At 37.2% G+C, this 26,742-nt stretch overlaps 1 protein-coding gene across 1 annotated transcript in view; it reads left to right on the forward strand.

The window, feature by feature from the left end:
* Positions 1-25,396, forward strand: part of LOC139696319 (F-box only protein 32) — a 72,601-nt gene extending 47,205 nt beyond the window's left edge. The window contains exons 3-8 of the mRNA XM_071595031.1: positions 6,455-6,555; positions 9,318-9,367; positions 13,449-13,638; positions 15,237-15,415; positions 17,449-17,816; positions 21,581-25,396. Of these exons, the coding sequence (XP_071451132.1) occupies positions 6,455-6,555; positions 9,318-9,367; positions 13,449-13,638; positions 15,237-15,415; positions 17,449-17,816; positions 21,581-21,779 (1,087 nt within the window). The 3' untranslated portion in view covers positions 21,780-25,396. The remainder of the gene's footprint in view (positions 1-6,454; positions 6,556-9,317; positions 9,368-13,448; positions 13,639-15,236; positions 15,416-17,448; positions 17,817-21,580) is intronic.
* Positions 25,397-26,742: the final 1,346 nt, after the last annotated feature.

Genomic DNA, 26,742 nt, shown 5'->3' on the forward strand with positions numbered 1-26,742 from the left:
GAAAGTAGTACCCGTAAAAGTTTTAGTGCCGCATGAAGTGCTGACGACGCGAGTAGCCGCTGGACGAGGTCAGATAGCTTCAGTGGCTTGTCTGCCTTCTCTGAGCCAAGTTGCGTGACGCTAGCATTGCCTGTGTTGTTTCTGTGATTGTTTACAATGTTTAAAAAAATTGAGAACGCCGCCAGTTGTGAAGTGAGGGCAGTGATTAAATTCCTCAATGCAAGAAACGTTCGCCCATGTGATATTCATCGCCAATTAAAGGAGGTGTATGGAGACAATGTAATGGACGAGTCGTCTGTTCGGCGGTGGTGTCGCAACTTCAACATGGGGAGGGGGAACACACACGACGATGAGCGTTCGGGGAGACCGTCTGTCATTACAGACCAACTGGTGAGCTCAGTTGACGAATTCGTGAGGAACGATCGGCGCGTCACAATTGATGACATCTGTGAGCATTTTCCCAATGTTTCTCGAACAATTGTTCATGAAATTGTTAAACACCATCTGCATTATGCAAAAATTTGTGCAAGATGGGTCCCTCGCGTATCTCAATGAGCTGGCGGCGAAGGACTATGCAGCAGGAATACAGAAACTTGTCACACGTTATGACAAATGCCTTAATTTGCTTGGAGATTATGTTGAGAAGTAGTTTAAAGTATCCTCTTTCAAATAAAATTTTTTATGTTTGTTAATATTTACTTTTGTGTCTTTAATTCACGAACGGGTACTACTTTCCGGATGACCCTCGTAAATATATGAGGTTATTCATGCATGTTATGTATGAGCGAGATTTTATATCGCATTGCAGTAAAATTAATGCCATACGATTTGAAAATTAAATAACTTATAATTTATTTTGGTAAACCATTTAGTGTTTTTCCTTGTGGTAACCCTTCTCATTCCGAACTTGAGTATTTTCTGTTATTCTCATCTCGAGCTCAGGAGATGAAAAATTATGTAGCTTAAATTTAATATTGTTTTAATTAAAATTACGCATGGTGGTGCTTTGGTAAAGATTTGGGTAATTGATAGTGATGGCTACTTGTCTAGATGAGTATTTATTTATTCATGGCTATAGCGCTTTTCTTAAACGGGAGGATCTCTGGCATTGAAAGGACCAAGAGCGAGGGATTAGCCCAAGCAAAGGTGATTCTCACTGACAGAAGGAATCTGCTTCTAATGTCAAACAACTTCAGCATGAACCGTTTTCCAAGGAGCCTCCATCGATATGGAGCTCGCTTTGAGGCGGACGTGAAACAGTGATCGTAACTAAGAAAAATTCAGTAACAATGAGAAGGAGGTGCTTAGGAGAATGGTGGAAATAAAATGGAGAGTCCCGAGTAATTCATCACGAATCTCTTCGAAGATTGAGTGAAATAATTTTGTGGAGGGCACTGATGATTGGGGTAGGGAAATTAATTGATTAGGTGCATTCAGAGACGTGAAGAATTACTGAAGGGAATAATTAAAGTAACCATAGAAGAGCAACAGAGGAATGCCAAATATGAATTACATGAAGTGACTAATAGAAGACTCTGCAGGGCAAGGCGACATGACTGTATGAAGAAAGATGCGGGGAGCAGAATATGTCGGAGGAGTGCTATAAACCAATCCTTGGATTTATAACCTTGGATGATAATTCTCTAGGATTTCCTTATTGGCAAAAATTTCATAATGATAAGAGGCATCCAACTGAATCCAGGGAAACTGGATCCCATTAGGTTAATCCTCTACGGGACTCACGGCACACTCACGTTGCCCCATGGTCTAGCCAGGTGGATTACTTTTATGAATTTATTGCTTCTCTTTTTCGGTTCTTGTTATGCCAAATATATTGGTTGTTCGTATGATTATTAGCAGTGGCGTTATCCTTTAGTCGACTGATTCCTTTCACCGTTATGAATGAAGACAGTATACGGACGATGAAGCCATTTGACCGCCCTAAGTCTGGAACTTATAAAATAATCACTTGAATTCATTAAGTACCGAAAGTCCCCATGCATTTCAACTTGATAAAGTTTGTACATAAATGAAATGATACAATATATTTCATGGAGTCATCTACTAATTACACTGATTTTTCCTTGTATATAATGACGTATTGTTATAGTTAGTCAACCATTGAGAAATGGGTAGGTTTTGGAAGGACCCGGAAAACTTATTTATTATTATTTCCCTGCAGTCTTATTAGTATTATGCAATGTCGTCGTCATGCGAAGAACTTCTAAAGGTTCATTTTGAAGATCTACAGAATATTAATACGTTTGCAAATAATCTTTCGGATAAAACATGTAATAGACTGGAAAATAAAGAATCATTCATGAATATCGCCTAGTTCATATCCCCTTCGTACCGAATAAAACACTTATTCTTTACCTGCCATTTCTTATCCTTCTCCTATACATCAGGTGCTTGAACATCCCATCGTCTTTTAATATACAATAATATTCCATCTATTTTTTCCTGCCTTTTTCGATTGACCCCTCAACAACACTCAATCTTCCTCTACCATGTCTAAGAGTTCTTTGTTTGTCTTCCTCTCCGTCCTTATTCTCTCCAGGCTTCCAATACGCGCGTTTCAAATGCTTCCAATCTACGTTAATTTCTTTCCTCAAGGGCCATTACTCATGACTGCTAATAACTGTTGGATTGTAACCGGATAAAAAACTGTTCGTTTGAAATATATAAAATAGAGATTAAATGTCATGAAACCTATTTTAAATGTGTTCATTTGATATTCGCCTTCTTCATTTCGGTTTTATCTGTCAGCGCTCATGTTTTAAGCACAGATTTAACCGTATCGGTTATTGATGCTAAAATTTAATCCCTTATCCCCCCCTCACAGTAAAGGGAACAAGAGAACCTGATCAAATGGTTGGAATAATGACAGCGAGGACTTAAGTATTAATGATATTCAATTGCCACGACATTGAAAGGATCAGATTAATGTAGCATCAGCTTTTGGAGAGCTGGGGTTTAAAGAATGTGGAAGATTTTTCATTTTTGTTCCAGTCCTCTCTTGCATGAGTTGAGAACACTTAAAATCACAGCACTCTCTCCGACATGTGTCACGTACAACATTTCTCACCTCGGCTCGTAAGTCTAATGTTTCCATCCCTCCTCCTCTCATATATTCCAATTATCACAATACCTTAGTTGTCCATCACCTCTCCCAATGAATAATAACTTTTAAATATTCTAAGTAATTTTTCACTCAAAGGCATACACCATTATAATACGCAATTGCCTGTGCGTTCGCGTTTGGATTTTTACTTGTTACCCCATTTCATTTTCCACGTCATCGCATTTGAAAGACCGGCAGGGTGGCACAGTGAGGCCCTCTGTGGAAAAAGACAAATTTAAGACCCTGAGCAAAGCTTTTTCGCCCCCTTGTTCTCGCCGATTTGACATTTTTTTCGACCCCTTGGGCTTGGCGCCCAAGGTCAATTTCCCTTTCGCACTTCCCTTCTCCCAACGGCGCTGTGATGATGGCAATAAATTTTGTTCCAAAAGCGATATTTCCGAGGTGCACGCGTGGCGGATGCTTTGCATAGAAAGGAGGGTATTTCAAGGTCGATAAGAACCCCGATACGAATTGCGCCGTGCTCGACAAAACCGAAACGCGACACCCTACGTACGTGGACGCAAGTTTATTGGCTTCAAATTCGTTGGGATCCATAGTGAATTTTCAAAAGGCGGGAGTTTAAAGAAGTATAATATGCCCTTTTTTTCCTAAAAACAGCAACACCTTCCTACTTGTAATTTAACTTTTCCCTTTCTCTGCCAGTATTTTAACCCCAAATTTAATATAGGCATTGATATACTGACACATTTATTGTAACACTCAAACCGGTTAAACTTTTCAGGTGAATTTTAGATAGTAATGATAGGATAACGTCGAAACCGATCAAGTGATACATTTAATGTTTGAGGAAAATTATCTAGTGTTTAAACCAACATGACTAAATTTCACCTCGTCACAGCGCCCACAATTGATGCTATTGATCGGCAATGTTTCTTGGCTTTCCTTAAAGTCTATAGTGGGAATATCGGTGCTTCCATGTATCGGACCATGTGTCGCTTTTGCAATTTGTATTGCTGTCTTACTTTCAATTATTAACTTTCCCCATTATTAACTTAAGGCTTGAGTGGAATCAGGCTAATTTCTACCGCCAAACATTCAGCTGCATAAACTTAGAGGAATCATGATCACTAATAGTTTATTTTTTATTTGTTCGTGTGGCTAACTTTTAATTTTTGGAGGCATAATAATTTCAATTGTTTTCTCGATATGGATGAGATAATTAAAATTACCTAGTTTTCTGCACAATATTTAAATCGATGCCTTGATAACTTCGTAAATGTAAAGTTTCGAATTAAACGAATGTTAGTCCAGTAGAAATGATTTGGATATTGAATTATCTATTAATGCACGTCTCTCAGCTATGAGAGCCATTTAAGGGACTCATATTATTATTAATGCAGGCCGGGCTCGAGACTTGGCCGTCCCCGCCGTGTGGATACAAGCCGTCCAGACACACGGGAAGCTCCGTTCTCGATTTTCAATCAATCGCTCCGTTTGGCCTTGGCGGCGGCAAGCGAGCAGGTCGAGTCTGCACGTGAGCGTCCCGCGGTGTTTCCTTTTATTAACATAAGTGGTGATAGCCGATAAATAATCGCCGCTAGGGTTAGTCTGACGGGCAACGCTCTCACTTGCTAACACATAGTGCGCGGTTTCGAGTCGACTGTAAAAATCATTGAGTGTAGAGGAGTGTAAGAGGTCGCCTCGGCGGCATAACTGACTAAAGTATACAGGGTTCGTCCGGAAAATAAGTGTACTGACTCCTGGGCTGGGCGCGCCGCTCCAGGCGCGCCCAGCACCGCTCTGACGGGCTGCGATTGGAGGGGGGTATGTTGGCAAGCGACGCTGAAAAAGGCAGTCGGCTCTGACCTGTGGTGTAGTGAGGAGCTTTGTTAACGCGAACCTCCACGCTCGACCCACGTCACGGAACACGATGCCGAAGTTGTCAAGGCGAATGATTTTACAAAATGAAATTGTTGTTCTGTAATTACCAATCGCCAACGGTCATCAGTGGAGCTATTGCCATATGACAGTTTCATTGTGGCTTCGTATTTCTTCACTTTCAACGTTACTGCTATTGCTTCCATGTATCTCTTTGAGGGTATTTTTAAGGTTCTTCTGCAGTTTCAAAAAAACTGCTAGAAATGCTGCAAAATTAAATTTAGTTGAGCTTCCCTAATGATGGAGCTCACACAATTGCAAGAAGTTTCACCCTGGAAAAATCAATTACCAATTATCAATTAAGTCTGGATTAAAATTCAGGCCAGTCCATTCTCAGTTAAGCTTTAGCCAGTTAGGTTGAAGTCGTCAAGTAATTGTAGTTATGCACAAAGTTAATGCAAATTTTTGAATCTTCATGTGTGATATTGAGGAAAAGTAACTTGTGCAGCTAAGATTTCATCATTGCTGTGAATGATCCTGTTTATGGTGTGTGTACCAGTCATGATTGATTCAAATGTTGTTTATTCATTATAATTTAACGAATACTATTTCCTGTGTGCTCTGGCAAGGCCAATAAGGGAAACCATCTACCCCTTGTGGCAGTAGTAAACTGGTTACCATCACATATATGAAAATATCATATTGTAAAAGCCATTTTCCTTAACCAGGGCTCAAAACCAGATCCCTCAGGTGGGTGCTTCAGCCAGTTAAGCTACTGTCTTGTTTTTTAGCAATCACATATAGAGGTATTTGGGTTCAAATCCTGATCAAAGATAATTATTCAGTACTCTATGAAATTCTCTTGTTAGTGTGTTCACCAACAGGTGAAGTTAGTATTGTGGCATTTATCAGTCTTTGAATTTGATTACCTGCATCTTATATGTGGAAATGTAAGGGAAGGGATGCCAAAGGATTGTCAATATTTTCCGAAAGCCGTGCGATGGCAGAATTAATTTGTGGTTCAATTCCCTCTCTAGGTTTACTACTTCCACAGCAATCTGCTATTCAATTATCGGTCGCTGATAGCTTCTAGAAGTTGAAACAATGATAAAGTATTTTCAGTATTTTTAGTTATCAATTTATTTTGTGATAATGGCAGATTCATAAATTATTTTTCCACCTGCTAAAATATTTTCAATCTGGTACTCATTGGTTTCAGAATTTATAAGAAATTTAGTTAAATTATGATGCACCAATAGACATTCTCAGGGTCACATCAGGTGCCTGTTTGCTTATGGACTGATACCCCAACCACAGGTTTAAACAATACTTTGTCTATGGTTTTCTTTTATTATACATTGTGTGTTTAGACTTATAATTTGGCACAAAGTTATCCTGGTCATCAGAGGACTGAAATCCTGTGGCCACTCTGGTTTTGAAAACACTTCATGGTTTGCCTTTGTTGATTGAATAGCTTTATTTCCTTTGCAGGTTGAGAGAGGAAGAAGAGGAGGACAAGGAGAATATGATTACAGACACAGACTCCTTCACAAGAGAGTACCAGTCATGTGATGAAAGGCAGAGAGTTAATGGTAAGTTACTTGGATTTCAGTTTATAATCGATAATTTTCTTTGCTATCCTTGTCTTTATGCTCCCATGACAATATTTATGCATAACTTCTTCCAACCTCATTTCAGTGAAAGTGGATAGGATATAATTAGGGAATATTCTGCACTATTTGATAAAAGTATGAGTCGTGGTACAGATTGGCCCTCTGGTCTTTCCGTGATGATGCAAATGTGGAACTAAAATGAAGAAGCCCTTGGCATCAAATCAGTTTTTTTGTGGCTATCTCTGAGCACATCATAAAATATGTAATGCTCATCAAAAGGGCCACTAATTACTGTGCCCTTCAGTACTTTCTTAGCGTTTAGGTTTAGAAAATAAAAAAAGTAAAAATGTTATTTTCATAATTTGTATGGTATATACTCTGTATATTGTATTTAATGGGATACCTTCTGAACTTTATCACAAGATACCTAACCAACCACTCAATGCTTGGCCTATGAAATAATGAATTTTGTGGACCTTCTGAAATTTATTAATCTTGTCATAATGAGGTTAAACCTTTAATAAACATATTTTGAGGCACCAGTGAAAATATGCAGATGGGAGTTCTATGTAAAATTGATTCTAAGAGAAACGATTGTAAAAGCTTATATTATAACCTACCCTTTTCTCATGGTTCAGATTTGACTTTAAATTTATATTTCTAATTCTCCACATTTGTATCATTTTTTTCATGTAATTTATATATTCTCCTTGATTATCATAGTTTTCATTAACTTTTACATTTTTTATAGCAATATAAATGATTATAAGAGTGAAGTTAATGCTAAAATAAGGCTGTTAGACGCTTTATGTCTTATTTAAAGTGATAAAACAAGCACTTTCTAGTAAAAAAAACATTTTTCACAATTTAGTTTGACACTTAGTGCATGATCGTATGGAACTTAACCAAAGAGTTACCCCATCAAGAGGATGTAGCAAAACATGATGCCATATTTCCCAGCCCATTAGATGCTCTGTAATTTCTTTTAGGTTAGACAATATAAAAAATACTTGGTTCAGACTGAAAAGGATCAAAGGAATTGATATCTTAAAAATTAGCAGCTATATTAATGTTTATTCATTTTAGAATCCCAGAAATTCATCATCGTTGCTGCTAAATCAATTCCATAGTTATTTTCATAGGAGTTGTTATTTTCCTCTTGCACAATATCAACTGTACTTCTGTGTAGCGCATTGATAATTTAACAATTTTAAAAAGACATTGTAATAGTATTACTTTTAACTTTCTTCATGACTTTTTCGATCACAAGCACTAGAAATTGACTGCCATTTCATTATTCCCATGGGAGTGACATCATGAGTTGGTGCCTTGCTACATTTCTTTCATATTCTAGTGGCAGCTTTTGTGCCATTGTAGATCTGGTGCGAATACGCAGACCATTTCTCGTCGTGAGTTGCTCCATGACTTCACAGAAAAATCGGCTGTAGACATAGCTATTGCTTATTTTCTTGTTTCAATTAAAATCAATTTTGTTCAAACAGTAATTGTGTGCTTCTTGTGATTTATTATTCAGTTCTTAAAATGTTCCTCCAGCTTTGCCAATTTAGGATCTTATGAACATACACCTTTTTACTTATATATGCATTTAATAAATCCACTTTCGGCTCCAATTGTTCTGATATCATCTTCTAAGTCAGAGGTGGCCAAAAGCTGTAATTCAAGTTAAAATACAATATAGTATGACAATCTTCTTCCTTAAGATACTGTGAGGTTATTATCATTTTGACTTTTTATGTGATGCTTAGTTTCTGTTATTTTTTTGAAATAAGCAAACTCTGTATTAGAAAGCAATCATTTTCTCTGCTTTTATGACGCTCTCATACTGCTTATGGCTGAATGTCCTTAGACTCGCAAGTTTTTTGGGAGATTTGCAATGTATGTATATGTTAGCAGAGGGGTGACATCACCATTAGCCTAATGAGTATAAGTTTCACAGCTGCACTACATGTGAGATGTAACTAAACTAAACATCATAAAAAAAACTTTTTATCTGGGAATTTTTTTAGGAAGTACTTTTCGCAGTATATTAAATCTCCATTGCTTACACCGTATCAAGACGGCGATTCTATTGAAATGTTTAATAAAGGCAACCAACCATTTTCTAGGCCTGATGCAGGAAAATGTACTTAATAGGAGGTATTTCTCTGGTGAATTGGCCCGCACTAATGGGTTGAAGTTATATCCATATCTCTCCGGCCCATAAAACACAGGCTGATTTTAGAGCACATTTTGGAGTAAAAAAGTGTGTCTTCAGGGCTGGGAAATTTGGTTTGGAATGAAAATATTTTATTAGTACATGGTCTCGGACACTTGTAAAATATTTTATTTGTGTATGGAAGTCAAAGCAATGCTGATGATTCTGCATTTCATTTTGAAAAACAATTTCCAGTTACACATACTGTTGAAATAAGGCTTTTGATATGCTACTTGTTATATTTTACATTTATCATAGAATACCCTGAAGAAGTTCCATAACGAAGTTGGAAATGATTTTTAACCTAACATGTAAGAAATCAGGATAAGGGAAACACTGGGATGCTCTAGATGGCCCTAAATTTTCTTTGATCCTTTTGTGTGAAGACAGGCTTTTGTGCATCCATAAAATTCATTCTGGTGGGCCTGATCCTGTACACATGAGAGGGATACTTTTGACTGAAATATTTAAATTTTTAACTGTTGGATATATTCAGATAATCTTATTTTTTCATTTTTTCTTTCAGACATGAGTGTGCAGCCACACTGCCATATAACAATTAAATGCACGCGTGAGGTAATTTGCATTCAAATTTTTATCTCTTTCTTGCATTATATTTTTGTATATATTTTTTTATTTATTAGGTAATCTATGGGTTAAGGTAGGTTTTTGGATGGACATAATTACTCATTTAATAATTTGTGACCCCTAGCAAAACACAGCATCCTACTTTACATCAGGTCCCTCTTCAGCTCTGAGTACTTTCTTCCTCCCTTCATCCCATCCAACATCCCTATTCTGTTCCTTCCCTTTCCTCGTATGCCTAACATTCTCCCCTCAATAACAGTCTTCAACATCCCGCTGCCGGTCAATACCCCCTTCAGCCACTTTTCCTGCCTCCGTAGGATTTCTCCCAACAAACCCCTCTCTTCGCCCACCATACCAAGTACTTCCTTGTTTGTTTTCTTCTCTGTCCATTTCACCTTCTCCATTCTTCTCCACACCCACATTTCAAAAGCCTCCAATCTACGTCTATCCTGCTGCTTCAATGACCACATTTCCGCACCGTAAATAGCTACGCTCCATATCAAAGTTAATACGAGTCTTTTCTTAACATCCTTACTCAAGGTCCCCGTCATCAACTCCCTCTTCCTTGTGAAAGCCTCTTTGCCTAGCGCAATTCTTCTCCTTACGTCCTTACTACTTTGACCGTGTTGGTCCTCTTCAGCTCTGAGTACTTTCTTCCTCCCTTCATCCCATCCAACATCCCTATCCTGTTCCTTCCCTTTCCTCGTTTGCCTAACATTCTCCCCTCAATAACAGTCTTCAACATCCCGCTGCCGGTCAATACCCCCTTCAGCCACTTCCTGCCTCCATAGGATTTCTCCCAACAAACCCCTCTCTTCGCCCACCATACCAAGTACTTCCTCGTTTGTTTTCTTCTCTGTCCATTTCACCTTCTCCATTCTTCTCCACACCCACATTTCAAAAGCCTCCAATCTACGTCTATCCTGCTGCTTCAATGACCACATTTCCGCGCCGTAAATAGCTACGCTCCATATCAAAGTTAATACGAGTCTTTTCTTAACATCCTTACTCAAGGTCCCCGTCATCAACTCCCTCTTCCTTGTGAAAGCCTCTTTGCCTAGCGCAATTCTTCTCCTTACGTCCTTACTACTTTGACCGTGTTGGTCCAAAACACTACCGAGATACGTAAACTGTTCTACCTGCTCTAGTTTTTGCCCTCCTATACTAATGTTAAGCTTAGCTTTTTTCTTTCTAGAGAATCGCATGACCTTTGTTTTATTAATATTGATTCTCATCCCATACCTGTCGCACTGAATTTCCAATTCACTAAGCAATGCTTGCAGCCCCTTGGCTGACTGACAAACTAAAGCTTGGTCATCAGCAGACCTAACTGATTTTATGAATTCCCCGCCCACTTTCATTCCTACCTCCAGTTCTTCCCATTCCTCTTTAATCATTTCCTCTGCATACAGGTTGAACAGCAACAGTGATAATGGGCAACCCTGCCTTACACCTCTTCCTAACACTGCCCAACCGGACTCCCCGTTCCCCTCTCGCACCTGAGCAGTCTGAGACATGTACAGGTTGTGGATTAGCCTCCTTTCCCTCCAATCTATTCCTATTTTCTGCAATACACTCATTAGTTTTCCCAATTCACTTTATCAAATGCTTTTTCGAAATCTACGAAACAGGCAAATACCTCCTGGTTGTGTTCTATATTTCTCTCGATTAATAATCTCATTACTGCAATGGCATCACGCGTACCTCTCCCCTTCCTAAACCCAAACTGATCATCCCCTAAGTAATCATTTGCCCTACTCTCTATCCTTTTGTTTATGATCCTGAGAACAACTTTAACCGCGTGGGATATCAAACTTATCATCCTCTAGTCCTCACATGATGTAGCCTTTACCTATTATGGAATAGGAACTAAAACTGATCTCACAAAGTATCAAGGTAAATGCAAAGTATGCTCAGCCAAGAACAAAGATAATTTTGGTGGGAAATAAGCTTCCCCCTCCCATGGCCAACAACTTTAATGGGGTGAGAGGGTTTGTGCATTCTGATGACCCTAAGAGCTGTGCTGGCGGGAGCAGTGATATTTGCTCGTGGTAGGGTCATCCATGCCAGATAGAGTAAAGGGTAAGAGCCAGACGAAAGGTAGTCTTTGCAGCGTCTGTTACTCAGTGAGACAGCTGCGAAGGCATCTGACCCCAAAGGGACAGCCATTAAGTCATGGTGCCACATTAAAAACACTATTGAGGAAGACAAAAGGAAACCTCAATAACCTATCCCTAGAATTGTATAGTAGGCACTATAGAGAAAATGAGTCCTTGTAACTGTGGGACTCAGCCCAGTCTGCCATGTATGATGCCGGGAAGTGGGGGAAGCAATGCTTCTACGGACATCATCTCATGAAGTCCTTGCAAAGCAAAAGTGACAGTAGCAGCACAGATGATGCAGCAGAGGACCGAATTAGTTAGAATAGGGTCTTGGTAAGCTAGGGGGATGTTGATGGCAGGAAAATTAGAAAATATAAAGCAAGAGATGGAGGGAGGAAATAAAGATGTTTTAGGACTGTGCGAAGTATGATGGAAGGATTGTGGGGACTGGAGTAATAGTTATAGAGTAACGTACAACAGAGGGGAAGACAGCCATTTAGGAGGTGGCAATAATATTGAATAAAAAGGTATGAAGAGGGGTAGTTAACCGAGACCAAGCAATGGTTAGAATATTACTTGTAGAAGTAAAAGTGGAACCAATGAACTTGGTCATTGTTCAGGTATACATGCCACCAAGCAATCATAGGGAGGTAGAAGTTGAAAAAGTATAAAATCATTCAGAGGGCAATCATCAGTGTTCCTGTAGGAAAACATTTGATAATGATGGGGGATTGGAATGTGACAGCAGAGAAAGGGAGAGGTGATGATGAGGTGTGGGATTATGGTTTAGGTACAAGGAACGACTACAGGGAGAAAGAAATAGAGTTCTAACAAAGACAGGGGTCAATCATCACCAACACTTGGTGCAGACACTACAAAAGGCATATGTACACATGTAAAATGCCTGTGGATTCAGGATGATATCAGTTAGACTATATTATGGTTAGATACAGATTTAAGAACAGTGTGATTAATTCACATAATTTCCTTGGAGCAGATGCAGACTTGGACCATAATTTAGTAACAATAGCATCAGATTCAAAAAGGAGGGGTTTCATGAGGAGGGAGTTGATGACAGTGACTCAGAGTTAGGTTGTTAAGAAAACACTAGTTAAAAACTTTGATATGGAGTGTGGGTATGTATGGCGTGGAAACATGGTCAATGAAGCAGGGTGATAGATGTAGATTGGAGACTTTTGGAGAGTGGGTGAGGAGAAGGATGAAAAAGGTGAAGTGGACTGAAAGGAAAACAAATGAGGAAGTGCTAGGCATTGTGGGATAGGAGAGGAGATTATTGGAAAAATCCAAAGGAGGCAGGAAAGATGGATGTAGAGCATGTTGATTTGCAATGGGATGTTGTAGGCTGAGGTACATGGGAGAGCATTAGGCAAAAAAGGAAACAGTAGAAATAGAGCAGGCATCTTAGATGAAATTAATGGAGGAAGGAAAAATGCAGAATATATGAGAGAATAAATGTAATGCTTGATGTCAGGTTATGTTTTGTTAGCAGAGAAAAGGGAATTGTCACCATACTGTTAGGTAGCCTATGTCCATCCAAAACCTACCGTAACTGGTAGATTATCAATAACAATAATAATTAAGGTAACTTTATGTCTTTGCAAAGCATGTTCTCCCCCCTACTAGTGTATAATAAAGCTTTTTAAAAATAAATATTCCTTTTATTATTATTCAAAACATTTTTGTTTGGATTTGCAAACTAGTCGATGAAATTCACACCGCATTATTTCAATTAGCAGAGTGATTTATCAAAACAATTTAAGCAGTAAAAGCAGTAAAAAAGCAGTTTTAGCAGTAAAAGCAGCCTCTGTACTTAATATCTGAAACTTGAAAAGATATTTTTTGAATTTCAGAAGTATCATAGTGTGCCTTCCACAGCTGCTTCCATGTGTCTTCTTTCAAGCACAATAATTTATGAAATGTGTCTATATTGTGTAAACCTTTTTCAGATTGCTGGTTTCAATGGGCTGAGTGATGCTCTTAAGAGACTAGATTTCCGAAGTGCTGTTCGAGATGTTAGAAGATTTAACTATATCTGCAAGCTCTTAGATCTTCTAGTGTCCAGCCAAAAAGTAGCAGCTCTCTCTGGCTGTGCCCAGAAAGTATTATTTAATATGCTAGAGGAAGTAGCCTACCAAGGTACATGATGCATAATTTTTCATTAATTGTCTTCAGGATTTGCATGTCCTGATATCCAAATTTCACTATAATGCTTAGAGTAAGAATAACCTACATAAAGCCAACCTCAGGAGTTGCCTCAAAGGATGGTTTGGTGAATAAGGGTAGAGCACCTAGGCCTATGTGGAAAGTTAAATTCACATGTCAGAGTAGTGAGGACCAGTTTCTTCCCTTATGCTGCCTGTGGCTCCTCAGAAAGATCTGGCATCCAAAATATCACACAGCTTGGATGAAGCTGAGGGTGCCCAGAGACATGAACCCTCAGGCCATGAGCCCGGCACTCTACCATGCCTCCTGTATAAAGCTATATAGAAAAATAACCTTTGAGATAAATACTGTGGTATTGGTGTTTAATGAATGCAGTGTTATTAGTTTACTAATAATAATGTAATCATAGATAAAAAAGCTAAGGAGTTTCATGTCTTTACAAATTATTAGTAATGACTTAGTGCAAAGAGTAATAAGCGCAATAATATCAAAATTTATTTGGCAAAAATGTTAGTCTTCAGGGACTTGCCTATTTAAAACCATTATCATCGCATAAAATCCATGCATGATAGGGGGCTAAAAGCTGAAATCTTAAGGTTAGTAGGACAACATATTGCCCACCAGGCTAACCCAATCAGCAGTATGGACTAATGTGAATCTGGCTCATATGAATTATGTTACCCTTTGATCTAACTGTTACAAAAGAATAAATGCTGTTTAATTAATGAGTGATGAACTCAAATTGCAAACCTAGTTTTAGTAGTATTATGAATCTATGTCAAATGGCTAAGGTACCACAAAATATGGAAAACAGGAGGGGATTAAAATTCATCTGAATCAATAGATCATGCCCTATGTGTATTCATCCCTTAGTTAGTTTGTCGGTTTTACCAGAAGTCTACTTAATCCTTTGATATAGGAAATGCAATTACATGGCTTTTTCAGTGATATCCAAGCATGCAATACATGCACATACTTGAAAAATAAGAAAAAAGAAAAGCAGCTTACTCATTTAGATATTGTGAGAGAGTTATCATCTCTCTTCACAAGAGTAGTTACTTTTGAAACTTGAACTAAGAATGAAGCTCAGCACACAAGGTATTTACATAAAAAAACATACTTTGGACCATGATTCTACCTGCTGGTTACAATGGTTTGAAAGTCATTTAATTTTAGCCAAAATATATTCATGCCCTACTTCAATTATTCAGGAATCTGGACTAAACCTCAAAACACTAATATTTCCTCAAGAAAATCTTTGATTTTTGTCATTGGAAAGGATGCCATTCTATGTTGTGTATTTCCAATACTGCTCATGCTACAGCTGATCTGATTTATTCATAATTTTCTTTTGTGGGTTTTAGGATTCTTTCATTAAAAACTTGATCTGGATGCATTTCTATAATGTAATGTATGGTTTCTAATGAGATAACAACTTTACAGTTGGAATGACTTAGCGAGGCTAGAAGAGTTTGTGAAAGATATCACAAAAATTGGCTTTGGTCATTGGAAAGTATCAGGTGTCCTCTTGGGCCAGTGATTATGCTGTTATTTGTTCTCGGCGATTACAGTGAGTTCCAGCCAACAGAACATTCACCTGCTTCGTGGACTTCTGTCTCAACTCCGCCTCATGCGAGAAGACTGCTCGTCTTGCTGGGGGAGGCCCCTCGGCAGCACAACACTCTGGGAAAGACACCTCTCAACCATCAATCGCATCCTGAACATAGCAGCACGCATCCAGATCAATGAGGCAAGTGATTTTATTGATGCGGTCAGGTTTATTTTGAAGAAAATTGGAGTAATTCTCCCTTAGACATGAATGATTTCTCATGAGATATTATTTACAAGGTTTGTATAAAAAGTGTCGGGAAAAGTTTAGGAAAAAATGGTTAATTTCAGATATTGTTACAATGCCTCAAAATTCTTCAAAGTACATCCCATGAGTGTCAACACACTTTTGCCAGTGGCTTTTCCATGACTCGGAAGCTCCTTGGTAGGCGGAAGGTCCTTAAGGGTACGCGTGCAAGCTTCTTTGATGTCACTTATGGTCCCATAGTGGTGTCTTTTGCGGGAGGATTTCACTTTTGACAATAAGAAATGAGTTTTCTGGTGCCAAGTCGGGGCTGTAAGGGGGTTGGGGAATCATCACAATGCCATGACAGAAGCCCTTTGGAAGCAGATACTCGACTCTGCTCTTTGTCGTCCGTCAAGACTTTCAGGACGAGTTTAGTGCAGATCTTGTGCATCACCTAATTTCAGTGATAATGTTGTGCACTGTCATCTTATCAATGCCAATATGATCTGCGATACTCTTCACCAACGGTCTGAGTCCAGCTCTTCATGGACACATTGCATGTTGTTGTTGGTTCTTGATGTCGACGACCGTCCAGCAAGTCCTTGTCCTCCACACTCTCTGGACCATCTTTCAACAGCTTTTGATTCTTAAAACTGCAGTTTGTGACATTCTCTCAGCCTTAAGCACTTGACAAGCCATGCCCAATGTCTTCGTACTTGATTTCCCCAGTCCAACACAAAATTTGATGTTGTACCACTGTTCAATGGTTCACTGCATTTTGCATTTGCACCGAGTCACTTAACAGGAGTCCACTAACACACGTTCTAGCCTGAATGAATTCTCGCTGGTGATTGGTGCTTGGCGTGTGTTGAAGGTTAGACCCCTCACCACCGAGCCTGAATGGTGCGAGCATACTGCAATGTTCAGTAATGTCAGGAAACAATTGTTCCCGATACTTTTTATTCAAACCTTGTATCAAGTTCACCTCAATTCTATTACAGAATCATCATAAAGTGTTTTAGACCTTTATTTGAATACGTTTTTTCTTTATAAGCAATACATAATCTTTTAAAATGATATTTTACTCCTCTATTAATTATAAAATTTATCAATTTGGAGAAACTTGATTGTAAAAGTTAATTCACCCTAGATTATTAAGAAATTTGTATAAATTTCAAGTCTGAAATATTTTCTTATGAGGACTTTGGATAAATCAAGGCCTACAGCAAGTTAGCAGGATATGATTCAATGTATGTTTTTGCAATATAAACTTGTTTTTTTAAAAATTAAAGTGCACCCATGTCTTGTGGCAGAAAATCCAATTTATGGGAAAGTTAAATCCATTAGATTTTGAGGTATCCAGTAAACATCCTAGATATACACCTGTCTTTCCTGGTCAGCAAATATTGGATGTGTTTGGACACCTGATTCCTCATTCATATAGACATTTGAACAGTAGGACAAATATATTTTGGTTGGTGCTATGTTGACTTTATATCATAAACTAATCAAATAGCCCTTAAAAATAATAATTATTGTTTGCTTTTGCATGCCTACCCTCAGTGCCTAGATAATGTCCTTAACTAATGTCTGTAGACACCTTGTGTACATCAAACCCATTGCACACACAAGGTGATGGGACAAGGTATGATGATGATGAAGTTGTTATGGTTAGAGAAGAGATTTTTTGATGCCATGAATTTGATCAATAATATTACATTTTCTTACTGGTCCTCTAGCCATCACTAAAAATTGGTAAAATTGCTGAATATAATCAGAAGAATAAATTTATCAGATTTATAAAGGTGTTATGATAATTCTGGTCAAAGTATTGACAATTGAATTTGTGATATCATCCCATCGCTAGTGTCCTTAGGATTAGCATTGATGATTAAAATATATAGTTGAAGTGAGCATTCTGCATCAGTGTCCTGGTTTTGCCCTGGTGAAATTCAATTAATGTTAGCCTTCTGTTTTATACTTTCCAGCCCGGGGATGATGTCTTTCCAAAACTTCAGAACCTTCCAGAGGAATGTGTGAGAGAAATTTTGCTCCGTCTTGCTGATCATAGAGACCTTGAGAGTAGTGCAGGTGCTGGAAGTGAGGTCATTCGTAACTTGGTTTATGGTGAACAACGACTCTGGCGAGAATTGGCACAGTTTCATTTTACCAATGCCCAGATTGCAACTGTATTGGCTGTTATTGAGTCAGAGGATGATGAGGCTGAGAAGGCAGCTCTTGAGTCATCCTCGAGGAGCAGTGTCCGATTTTATGGCAGGGTTGGAAATAGGATAGTCAAGAGTAATCCAAGGTCATCCGAGCCAGATTGGCAGCGTGTATATCATAAACTTAGAAGGTAAGTATTTCTGGAAAGTTATTTTGGGTCTTTTATTTTCGTGGCAAAGATTATTTAAATGTTTGTATTTTTTTCTTATAATAATATGTAGTGGTAATAGAAGTCTCATAGAGTCAACAATGGTCCTGGTCCTTCTGTTCTCCTGGAATACCTCCTTTTCCTTAATTTGATTGGTTCTTAGCTTTTGTCTCTCAAGGACTTCTTACATTCCATGCATAATAATATTTATCCAACTGTTAGAAATGTATGGATATTCTATGCTAGATGATACTCTACTGGGATATATAGTAAGCAGTGTGCAATTTGTTCTTCATTGGATAATAACATGATCTATCCTTGCCTATTTTTTGCAGGGAATAAAATTAATGATTCTTATTTATATCTGCTGATAATAATAATTACCAAACCAGCATGAGATTGACACTAGTTTTAGATTGGGTTAGAAACAACTAAAATTTGATATTCATAGAAATAAACTAATTTAATCATTTCCCAATCTATAACACAATAAAAAAATAATTGAAATGCTGTCACTTACAGGAATTGCAATTACAAATTGAGGCATTAAACTGACACTTTGGGAGCTACATCAGAAGTATTTTTCAAACTCTCTTGTAAAAATGAAAATAAATACATTGAGGCAAAAAACTTGGATCAGAATGGACCCCATTGATTATCTAATGCTCTGTTTGACTTGTTCTTCTTAATGTTTAACTTCGTCCACCTAATATTTGACTTTATCTACTACTTATTAAGAATTTCATACTTCCAATTATTAAAAACCTATTGACATCTCATACAACTTACATAAGGTTTTGACAAGTTCTGAAAAAGCAGGGCGACCCTGAATTTCATTATCAATAAAAGCATCCTGAACTGAATTTTCAAAGATATAAAAATTTCCTATATTGTATAATTCTCATTCTTTATATATTATCATCAGCCGAAATGCCACTAAGCCATGGTTCTATGTTTAATTGCTACTATTCATCATGTTTGTAATGCTCATTGCTAGATTTCTGGCAATGCCTATCACTACTGACAGGGAAATATAATACAGCTTCCTGTCATTTCTAACCACACCTTAACAGCCAAGTAGCAGGTAGTGGTTATTAATTTCTACATAATATTGAATTGATGCGTATTGCATCCAACAGGCTAACTAATTGCATGCATAATAATCAGTTGTATTAATCTTACCTGCTTCTTTAGAATTGGTGGATGCAGATAATTTTAATTGGGGATGGAATCCTGGACACTTTGATGGATGAGTGGAGGACACAAATCAGAAGAGATAGGGATAGGAAAAGGTTAGGGATTTTGGATGAAATTAAAGGAGGAAAAGAGTATGTGGAATTGGAGAAGAAAACACATGTAATGTGGAGTGTTAGGTTGTTTCTTGTTAGAAGAGGCTAAGAAATGTAGTGATCTGTGGTCTAATGTGATCTAATGGTCTGTGTCTATCCAAAACCTACCTTAAATGGTAGACTACCAATAGTAATAATAATAATAATAATTGATTTTGTGATACTGAGTTAACAGCTCTGTTCATAAAATAATTCTAGCATGAGTTGTTTCCCCCTGCTTAAACACTGCTGTGGATATTTACAGAATATTCATTTTACATACTTGCTCTGTGAACTTTCATGAACCTCTAAATGAGCCCTGAACTGAATGGCAGCTGGTCTAGAATCTGAAGGAAATAGCGACTCGATTCCATATGATTCTGATTTCTATTGCTCTCATAAATCCTTAATCCAGAGGTGATTCACATCATTGCTCCAGGATTTCATAAAAACCTTGTCCTCTGTGCCTTCTGGATGAGTTGCTATAAAAAAACCAAAGGTGATCATAATCTTTTGGCATAAAAATTAATACTTATCACACTGGAATAAAGGTCTTTATTTTGACTTATCACTACTCTGTAGAAATTATAAGGTAAGCACCAAAAGAACTCTAATGGAGATGACGTAATATGGTGAAAATAGTTGGTGCAAAGTCATTTATTACTCTGTGAAAAGATTAAGTAATTATTTGGTTCATCTTAAATGGAATTTCATAAAATGTCAGCCTCAGCCTTATAGGTGTTTTCAAATCAAATTTAATTGCAATTACAATGTAAAACTGTACAAAAAGTAATCGATCCATTGTGCACCCTTGTATGCTGGAGAATTTTTCATCTTGTGAATTAGAATTAGTGAAGTTGCCAAAGAAAATATGTAGATGCAATATTTAATATAGAATGTATACGGACAGGGTGCAGTGGAAATCTCTGGACAAATGAAAGAATTTTTTCAAGCATATTCCAGAAATGGAAATTTTTACTAAATTTTTTGTACTAAAATGTTTTTAGGATCATAAACAACAAATTTATTCAATGTATCCCCAACTTCCTTGAATGACAGCCTCCATTCTTGATCTGAAGCATACACAGGCCCATTTTAATGTGCCACAGTCCAAACCAATGAATGTCATTTCAATAGTGGTGCCCAATTATGCAACATTTGGATGTCAGGATTTGTTGGTGACCCTTTTAACCATTCTCCACACACAGTAGTCCAATGGATTTCAATCTGGGCTGTTGAGAGGCCAGTATTCTTTGGACCAAAACTTATTGATGTTGTACAATAACCAATTTTGCACCAAATGACTCGTGCAGTCTGGTGTCCTGCTGGAAACACAGCCTTCCAGATGACACACTTTCCATCCACAGCTTCACTATATTTGTCAGAGCACGCCAATAAACTTTTTTATTGCTATTTTCCCCTTTGTTAAAGAAATGCTGTGGCATGACATCACCCTCACTGGACACAACTCCTAGCATGTGAACATTGACCTGAAATTTTGTTCTAGAAGCAACGGGGACATCTTCAGGGCCGTGAGAAAGCCAGCAGTCATTCCTACGATTGGTTTTAGTATCCACAGTGAAAATGTTTTCCTCAGAAAAATTCTGATTTGTCCAGCAGCATTGTTTTTTTAAGGAACACAAATGCAAGTTGCAACATTCAACTCACTTTGCCCTTGAGGTTTTGGAAAGCATGTCTTATTTTAATTTTGAAAAACTTGGAGGGGAGTTCCTCCTCAAAAATTCAATACCATAGTCTTTCCACTCAAATTGACAACTGATGACAATTTTTGGATCGATTGACCAGGATCCTCGAAAATGAGCTCCAGAGTCCGTTGGATGATGCCAGGCATCCTGAAAACTCATTCTTTCAAGTGAGTTTTCTTCCCCGGAGTTGGAAAAATGTTGTCGGACTTTTCTGACTCATGATACTTTGTGACAACATCATATACTGTCAACCTCAGATACCCGAAGAACCGAATAATTTCTGTCACCAAGTGACCAGCGCATGCACATTCATTAATCTCTTCGGTTATACTTTGTAATTGTTCTCAGCATTGCAACCATTTTTAGGTTATGACTGTTCAGCACATATGTCAAGCTTATTTGGATGCCAATGATGACCTTTACATGTGGTGTAAAACATCAGGAATTTTATAGTCAATATTGTCCAGCTGTTGTCATGCACCCTGCTGTCATTTACATATAGTGAATATTTCTTTAGCAGTGTTATATGGCACCAAGTGTTTAAAAAAATTTACTCAATCTTTAATATTTTTTTATTCTTCATGCTTCTGATTATTTTCAACAAGCTTGAATACTTGAGAAACAGTTCAACTGCATTGGTGGCAGTTGGAATAGATGTCTTGATGTTGATCTTCATGTAACTAAATATGATTACCCTTTTCTATTTTCTCAGGTCTGTAGGGCTCAGAGAAGAATATGCAGAGATGTTACAGTTATGTAGAAACTGTAGATGTCTCTTTTGGAAATCTAGTGGCCATCCTTGCATCATTGACCAGGACCCAGCTTTCTTGGAGAAGCTAGAAGATGTTGACAAGGACTCATTACATGTGCCAATACCTCCTCATGCCTTCCTCAAGTTCTTTTCCCTGTGATTTGCCATCCACATGATAAAATGACATTTAAGCCTTAAGCAGCTTGCGAGGGTGAATAGACACTATTTCCAGAATGCAGGAGGATAAATTCTGGAGGACCATGCATTACGTTGGCAACCAGTGAAGAGGGTGAAAATTATAGATTTTCTTTCTTTGGCAGTTATTTTGAGAAATAACCAGCATACTGCTACGAAGACAGTGTTGGCAGTGATAATGCCTTACTAAGCAGGGTTTTAGTTTGATTTCAAACTAAAGCTAGTGTTGTGTTGGTAAGCCATGAGAAATATTTTGGGCATATTCTTGGTACTTGTGGAATTCTAAAGCATTAGTTAGAGATTTTAAGAATCAGCTGACTAATGCCTGCCTATTCCTCTAAATTTTTTTTACTTTATAGAGTTCCATTATATTTTTTATTTCCTTTACATATTCATTTCTGTGGTGAGAAGAAGAGTATACACTTTGGCGTTTTACTTTTGTGAATATGAGAGAGTGGGTTTACTCTGTTCCGAGGCAGCATAATAGTATTTTATGCAGAAAGTTTTTGAGAGGTGTAGTGGGCCCATTTGCAGAATTAGTTTGTGTTTTTACATTGTGGTAAGCTCAGTTGATAGTGAATTCATTTTAAAGTATAACTTTGTGGATAAATGTTGGAAGACAAACTGTCAACCCTGAAGGAGCCATTTGCAACACATTTTACAGAAAGTGGTAGCATGGATTGCAAATAGATTATCACCTCATGTATTTTGGTGACTGTGAATATGTAATGCTGAAAGAGCATATAATGGTATCATCAAGAAGAGGTATATTTTGTGAGATATTCTAACAAAGATATCAAGTAAGTTGGTTTTAATTAACATCACCTGCCAAATTGGTAATGAGCTCACCGATACGAAGTGAGAGTCCATGATTAGGAATCGGTTATTAATTGTGAGCTGCATTCATGGGTATTCTAGTTAATAAATATTTTGAATTGTGGACTAACTAACACATTTAGAATTGATAGACTTCCATTGAGAAAGCAGAAATTGTTGAAATTGATGTATGTAACTCTGCCCTAAATAGTGGAGTTTGACTCAAAGGGGCCAAATGATTTGTGGTGAATTATGCTTTGTAAAGAAACTTTGTGTCAGCATAATTTGTGGTCCATAATCATGCCATTAATATGCTACTGAAAACCTTATGGGTCTAAAATCTACTAAAATGGGTATGAATATTTCAGAAAGTCTGACACTTAAACTTACTTTATGTATGTTTATGCCATTATGCAATAGAATTCTTGCTTGATTTGAGCAGTCTGGAGGATCTGAGATGTTTAATGACTCGGGGGTTTGAGATATGAAAGATCTTAATTACCATTCTTGCCACTTATCTAAAGCTTCCATGGTGTAAGTCACCAAAAGCAGACTTCATTCCTCACATATTTTTCTGCCGTTATCCGTGGCATACTGGAGTGAAAAATTTTTGGCAACATTAAATGGGACTATCCACTCCAAATAAGTATTTGCCCATTACTCATGCTACTTAATACATCAAATTATTCTAATTTTATCCCTTGAAAAATCTTCTTTTTGATTATTCATTAGCTTATGGAGAGATAAATACACTTATTTAATTTTATATCAAAATTTTAATTTAAAGAATGAGGTCACGTGTTTAAGTTAAAGTTTTAAAAATATAACAAAAGATGAATGGCTGTCATAAATCCATTCCTTAATCCATGCTCTTTGATCCATGACTTTAGTGAATTTTAATCTTCATGGATGTCTATCAATTCAAGCACTAGAGGCATTTCATCCATCCCTTTTGTTATATTTAACCCCCCCCCCCCAGGGTATTATTTTCTAACAGTTAATGATATTTTTTTAAATTTCATCTAATGCAAATTTTTTTGCTGTTGAGTAAGTGGAAATGTGAAAGCTGAGAATGCACCATTTACATGCATTTTTTTTATGGTTACATGATAAGTGAGATGGTTAGTGAATGTGATTTTGGTTTATATTTCCTTGATTAAAATTTATGGCTTTCATGTAATTGTCATCTGTAAATGAATGTCCTCATGGTTTCCAAAGATCACCATTTTCTCAAATACTAGCACAAAAAAAAAGGACACTCAATGCTGTAACTGTAACATTCACTCACTGAATTACTTATGATCTAATCTAAAAAGGGTTTATATTTATTATTTGTGATAGAAAAAAAACCATCTAAAGGAAGAAGATAAGGTATATTTGTAATTTTTCTAACCATCATTTTTTTCGTTTTAATTTTTAACTTTTTATTGGAGATGATCCTTCAGACAAAAGAGTTATTTGGTTTACTTTTATGATTTGTGGGGTTTACAGTTCAGTGTTTTAGATGCATACTGTGTAGGAATCTCAATGTTGCATTGATTCGCAACCAATATGCTTCATGCTAGTCAAGTGCACCCCTTTATTCAGCTAAGAGCAGTGGTGATTGTGCATTGTTTAGTCCTGTTAAAATGCTTATATAAACAACTGTGAATGTTAAGTGTTCAAAGTTTTGCTGTTGCAAAGAAATAGAGCTTTTTGGGGATGTCGTATTACACACATATGAAAGACTAATGGCATTAGAAACACTGTGGTTCACTGAGCAAGTTTCTCTCCTTTATTAAGTTTAGCTTTTTTATGAAAAAAGATGAACTCCTTAGTCGAATTGATGTGAAGTCCAAAATTGACTCAATGATGCCTGTAGGAAGAATAGACCATGTTTTTTGAGGGGTCAGACTCTGAAAATACCACCAGTTTAAGCAGATTGTGCTTCAACTTAGCCACTTTAAACTTTGAATCCTTCAGATCCCCATGACTTCTTTGCAAGTAGGCTTTCATTTTAAATGTGAAGATAAGTGAAAAACCTGTCAACTTTCAGAGCATTGGTAGCAATGTGAAATGACACTTTTGATAGTTCTAAACTGGTGTCAAACCTATTGATTGGAATGTGTTTTTTTGTCAGTGCTCAAAATTCTAGGGCAAGATTTCAGTCAGTGGTCTATTTTGGACTTATTGCATTCAATTGTTTAGTTTAGTGGAAACCTCAGTTCTCTGTGATATAGATATTCTTATCCCCCTCCTCCTTGTATGCTTTGTGTGTTTCACCTGAGAAACTTTGTGATTGAATCCACCTTCAAGTTTGTATTTTGGTCTTCACGACTTCTGAGTGATTTGTGTTCACTGAGGTGGTGACTGAACTGGAGTTAAACTAACACTTGTACATAACAACGCACTTATTTCAATAAGTGCATGATTCCTAATGTGAAAGTATTCTATCTAGTGTAAGAAATGTACATGTAATTATATTTTTAATGACTCATCTGGAGTATAAAAATCTTTGTTTCCTAAACTCTGTGGTACTGTTGAACAGTAAAATATACAGCCGAGCATTTATTAAGCAAAAGTTCACTTGCATTATAATGGCCAGAATCATGATAGAGATGTAATGGAAAACTAAAATCAGTCTGATAGAATAAAATTTTGTTGCAAAGTTTATCTCTATATATCTGGATTAAAAGGAAGAATTGCTGCAGTTAAAATTCTCAATTATGTGCATATTTTCAAATTATTTTATCATTCATCGCTACAAATAAATTGTATCATCATGAATTTTCTGTGAATATCTTGATTTATTTTACCATATTAACATTACCCATGCTGCTTAAATGTGGATATTTTCAAGGAGCGTAGCTATGGAAACGTGGTCATTGAAGCAGGAGGATAAATGTAGATTGGAGGCTTTCGAAATGTGGGTGTGGAGATGAATGGAGAAGGTGAAATGGACCGAGAAGAAAACAAATGAGGAAGTACTTAGTATGGTGGCCAAAGAGAGGTGTTTGTTGGGAGAAATCATATGGAGGCAGGAAAAATGGATGTAGGGCATATTGATCGGCAGTGGGATGTTGAAGACTGTGATAGAGGGGAGAATGTTAGGCAAACACGGAAAGGGAAGGAACAGGATAGGGATGCTGGATTGGATGATGGAGGGAAGAAAGTACTCGGAGATGAAGAGGGACCTGATGTAGAGTAGGATGCTGGATTTTGTGTTTTGCTAGCAGTCACAAAATATTTATTTGGTAGTTGTGTCCATCCAAAAACCTACCTAAACCGGTTGATTACCCAATATTAAACTCTCATTAATGTCGTAATTTTATCATGGGCTTTTTCACAATTACTAAATAATATGAAAATTATATTTCCAGAAATGTTTATTATGCAAAGGGATATGGCAGTCTAGTAGATAAGAGCCCTGGGCTTCCTGTCAGAGGGTCCTGATTGGATTCCTGGGCACCCTTAGATTCACCTAAGCTGAGTAATTTTTGGGTGCCATTTAGACGAACTCTACCCTGATCTGTCAAATCATCCATCAGGGGTATTACTGTAATTTGTTTTATTGTTCAGTAATTTCTTATTTAGGTTATTTCCTGATTAATATGATTCATATATAAGTTATGCAAAATTATGGCGATATGCAGATCAATTCCAATTATATATCACCCATGCATGACATTGGAAAGATATTTGAATGCATCGATTGACAGTCTGATCATCTTTAATTCAGATGTAATTTAAGTCACTGTTGTTCTAGAATATGATTAATCATGTTAAGAGTTATTTATCTAGTCATATCCCTTAGAAGGTACCAAAAAGCTTCATAACTCCAGGTCCATCTGTAATCATGCTTTAAATAAGTTGAGTACCAAATAGCAAACACCATTCTTTACCTAGCACTTACCATGAAGAAATAGGTTACACACACGCCATTATTTTAGTGGCTTACAGAAGGTACTTAGATCCATTCCAAGGATGAAATAAATTACTAGCAAAAAAACATAAAGAATGACATGCTAACCATATTGGCTGTAAGAAACCATTCAAATATATCTAATGGGTTAGTCCAGTGCAAAAACTGGATCGCAGTACATATATATTCAAGTCATATGTTTGAGTCGATA

Source organism: Hetaerina americana, unplaced genomic scaffold (genome assembly GCF_022747635.1).
Source record: "Hetaerina americana unplaced genomic scaffold, ioHetAmer1.1.p SCAF_7, whole genome shotgun sequence".
Lineage (NCBI taxonomy): Eukaryota > Metazoa > Arthropoda > Insecta > Odonata > Calopterygidae > Hetaerina > Hetaerina americana.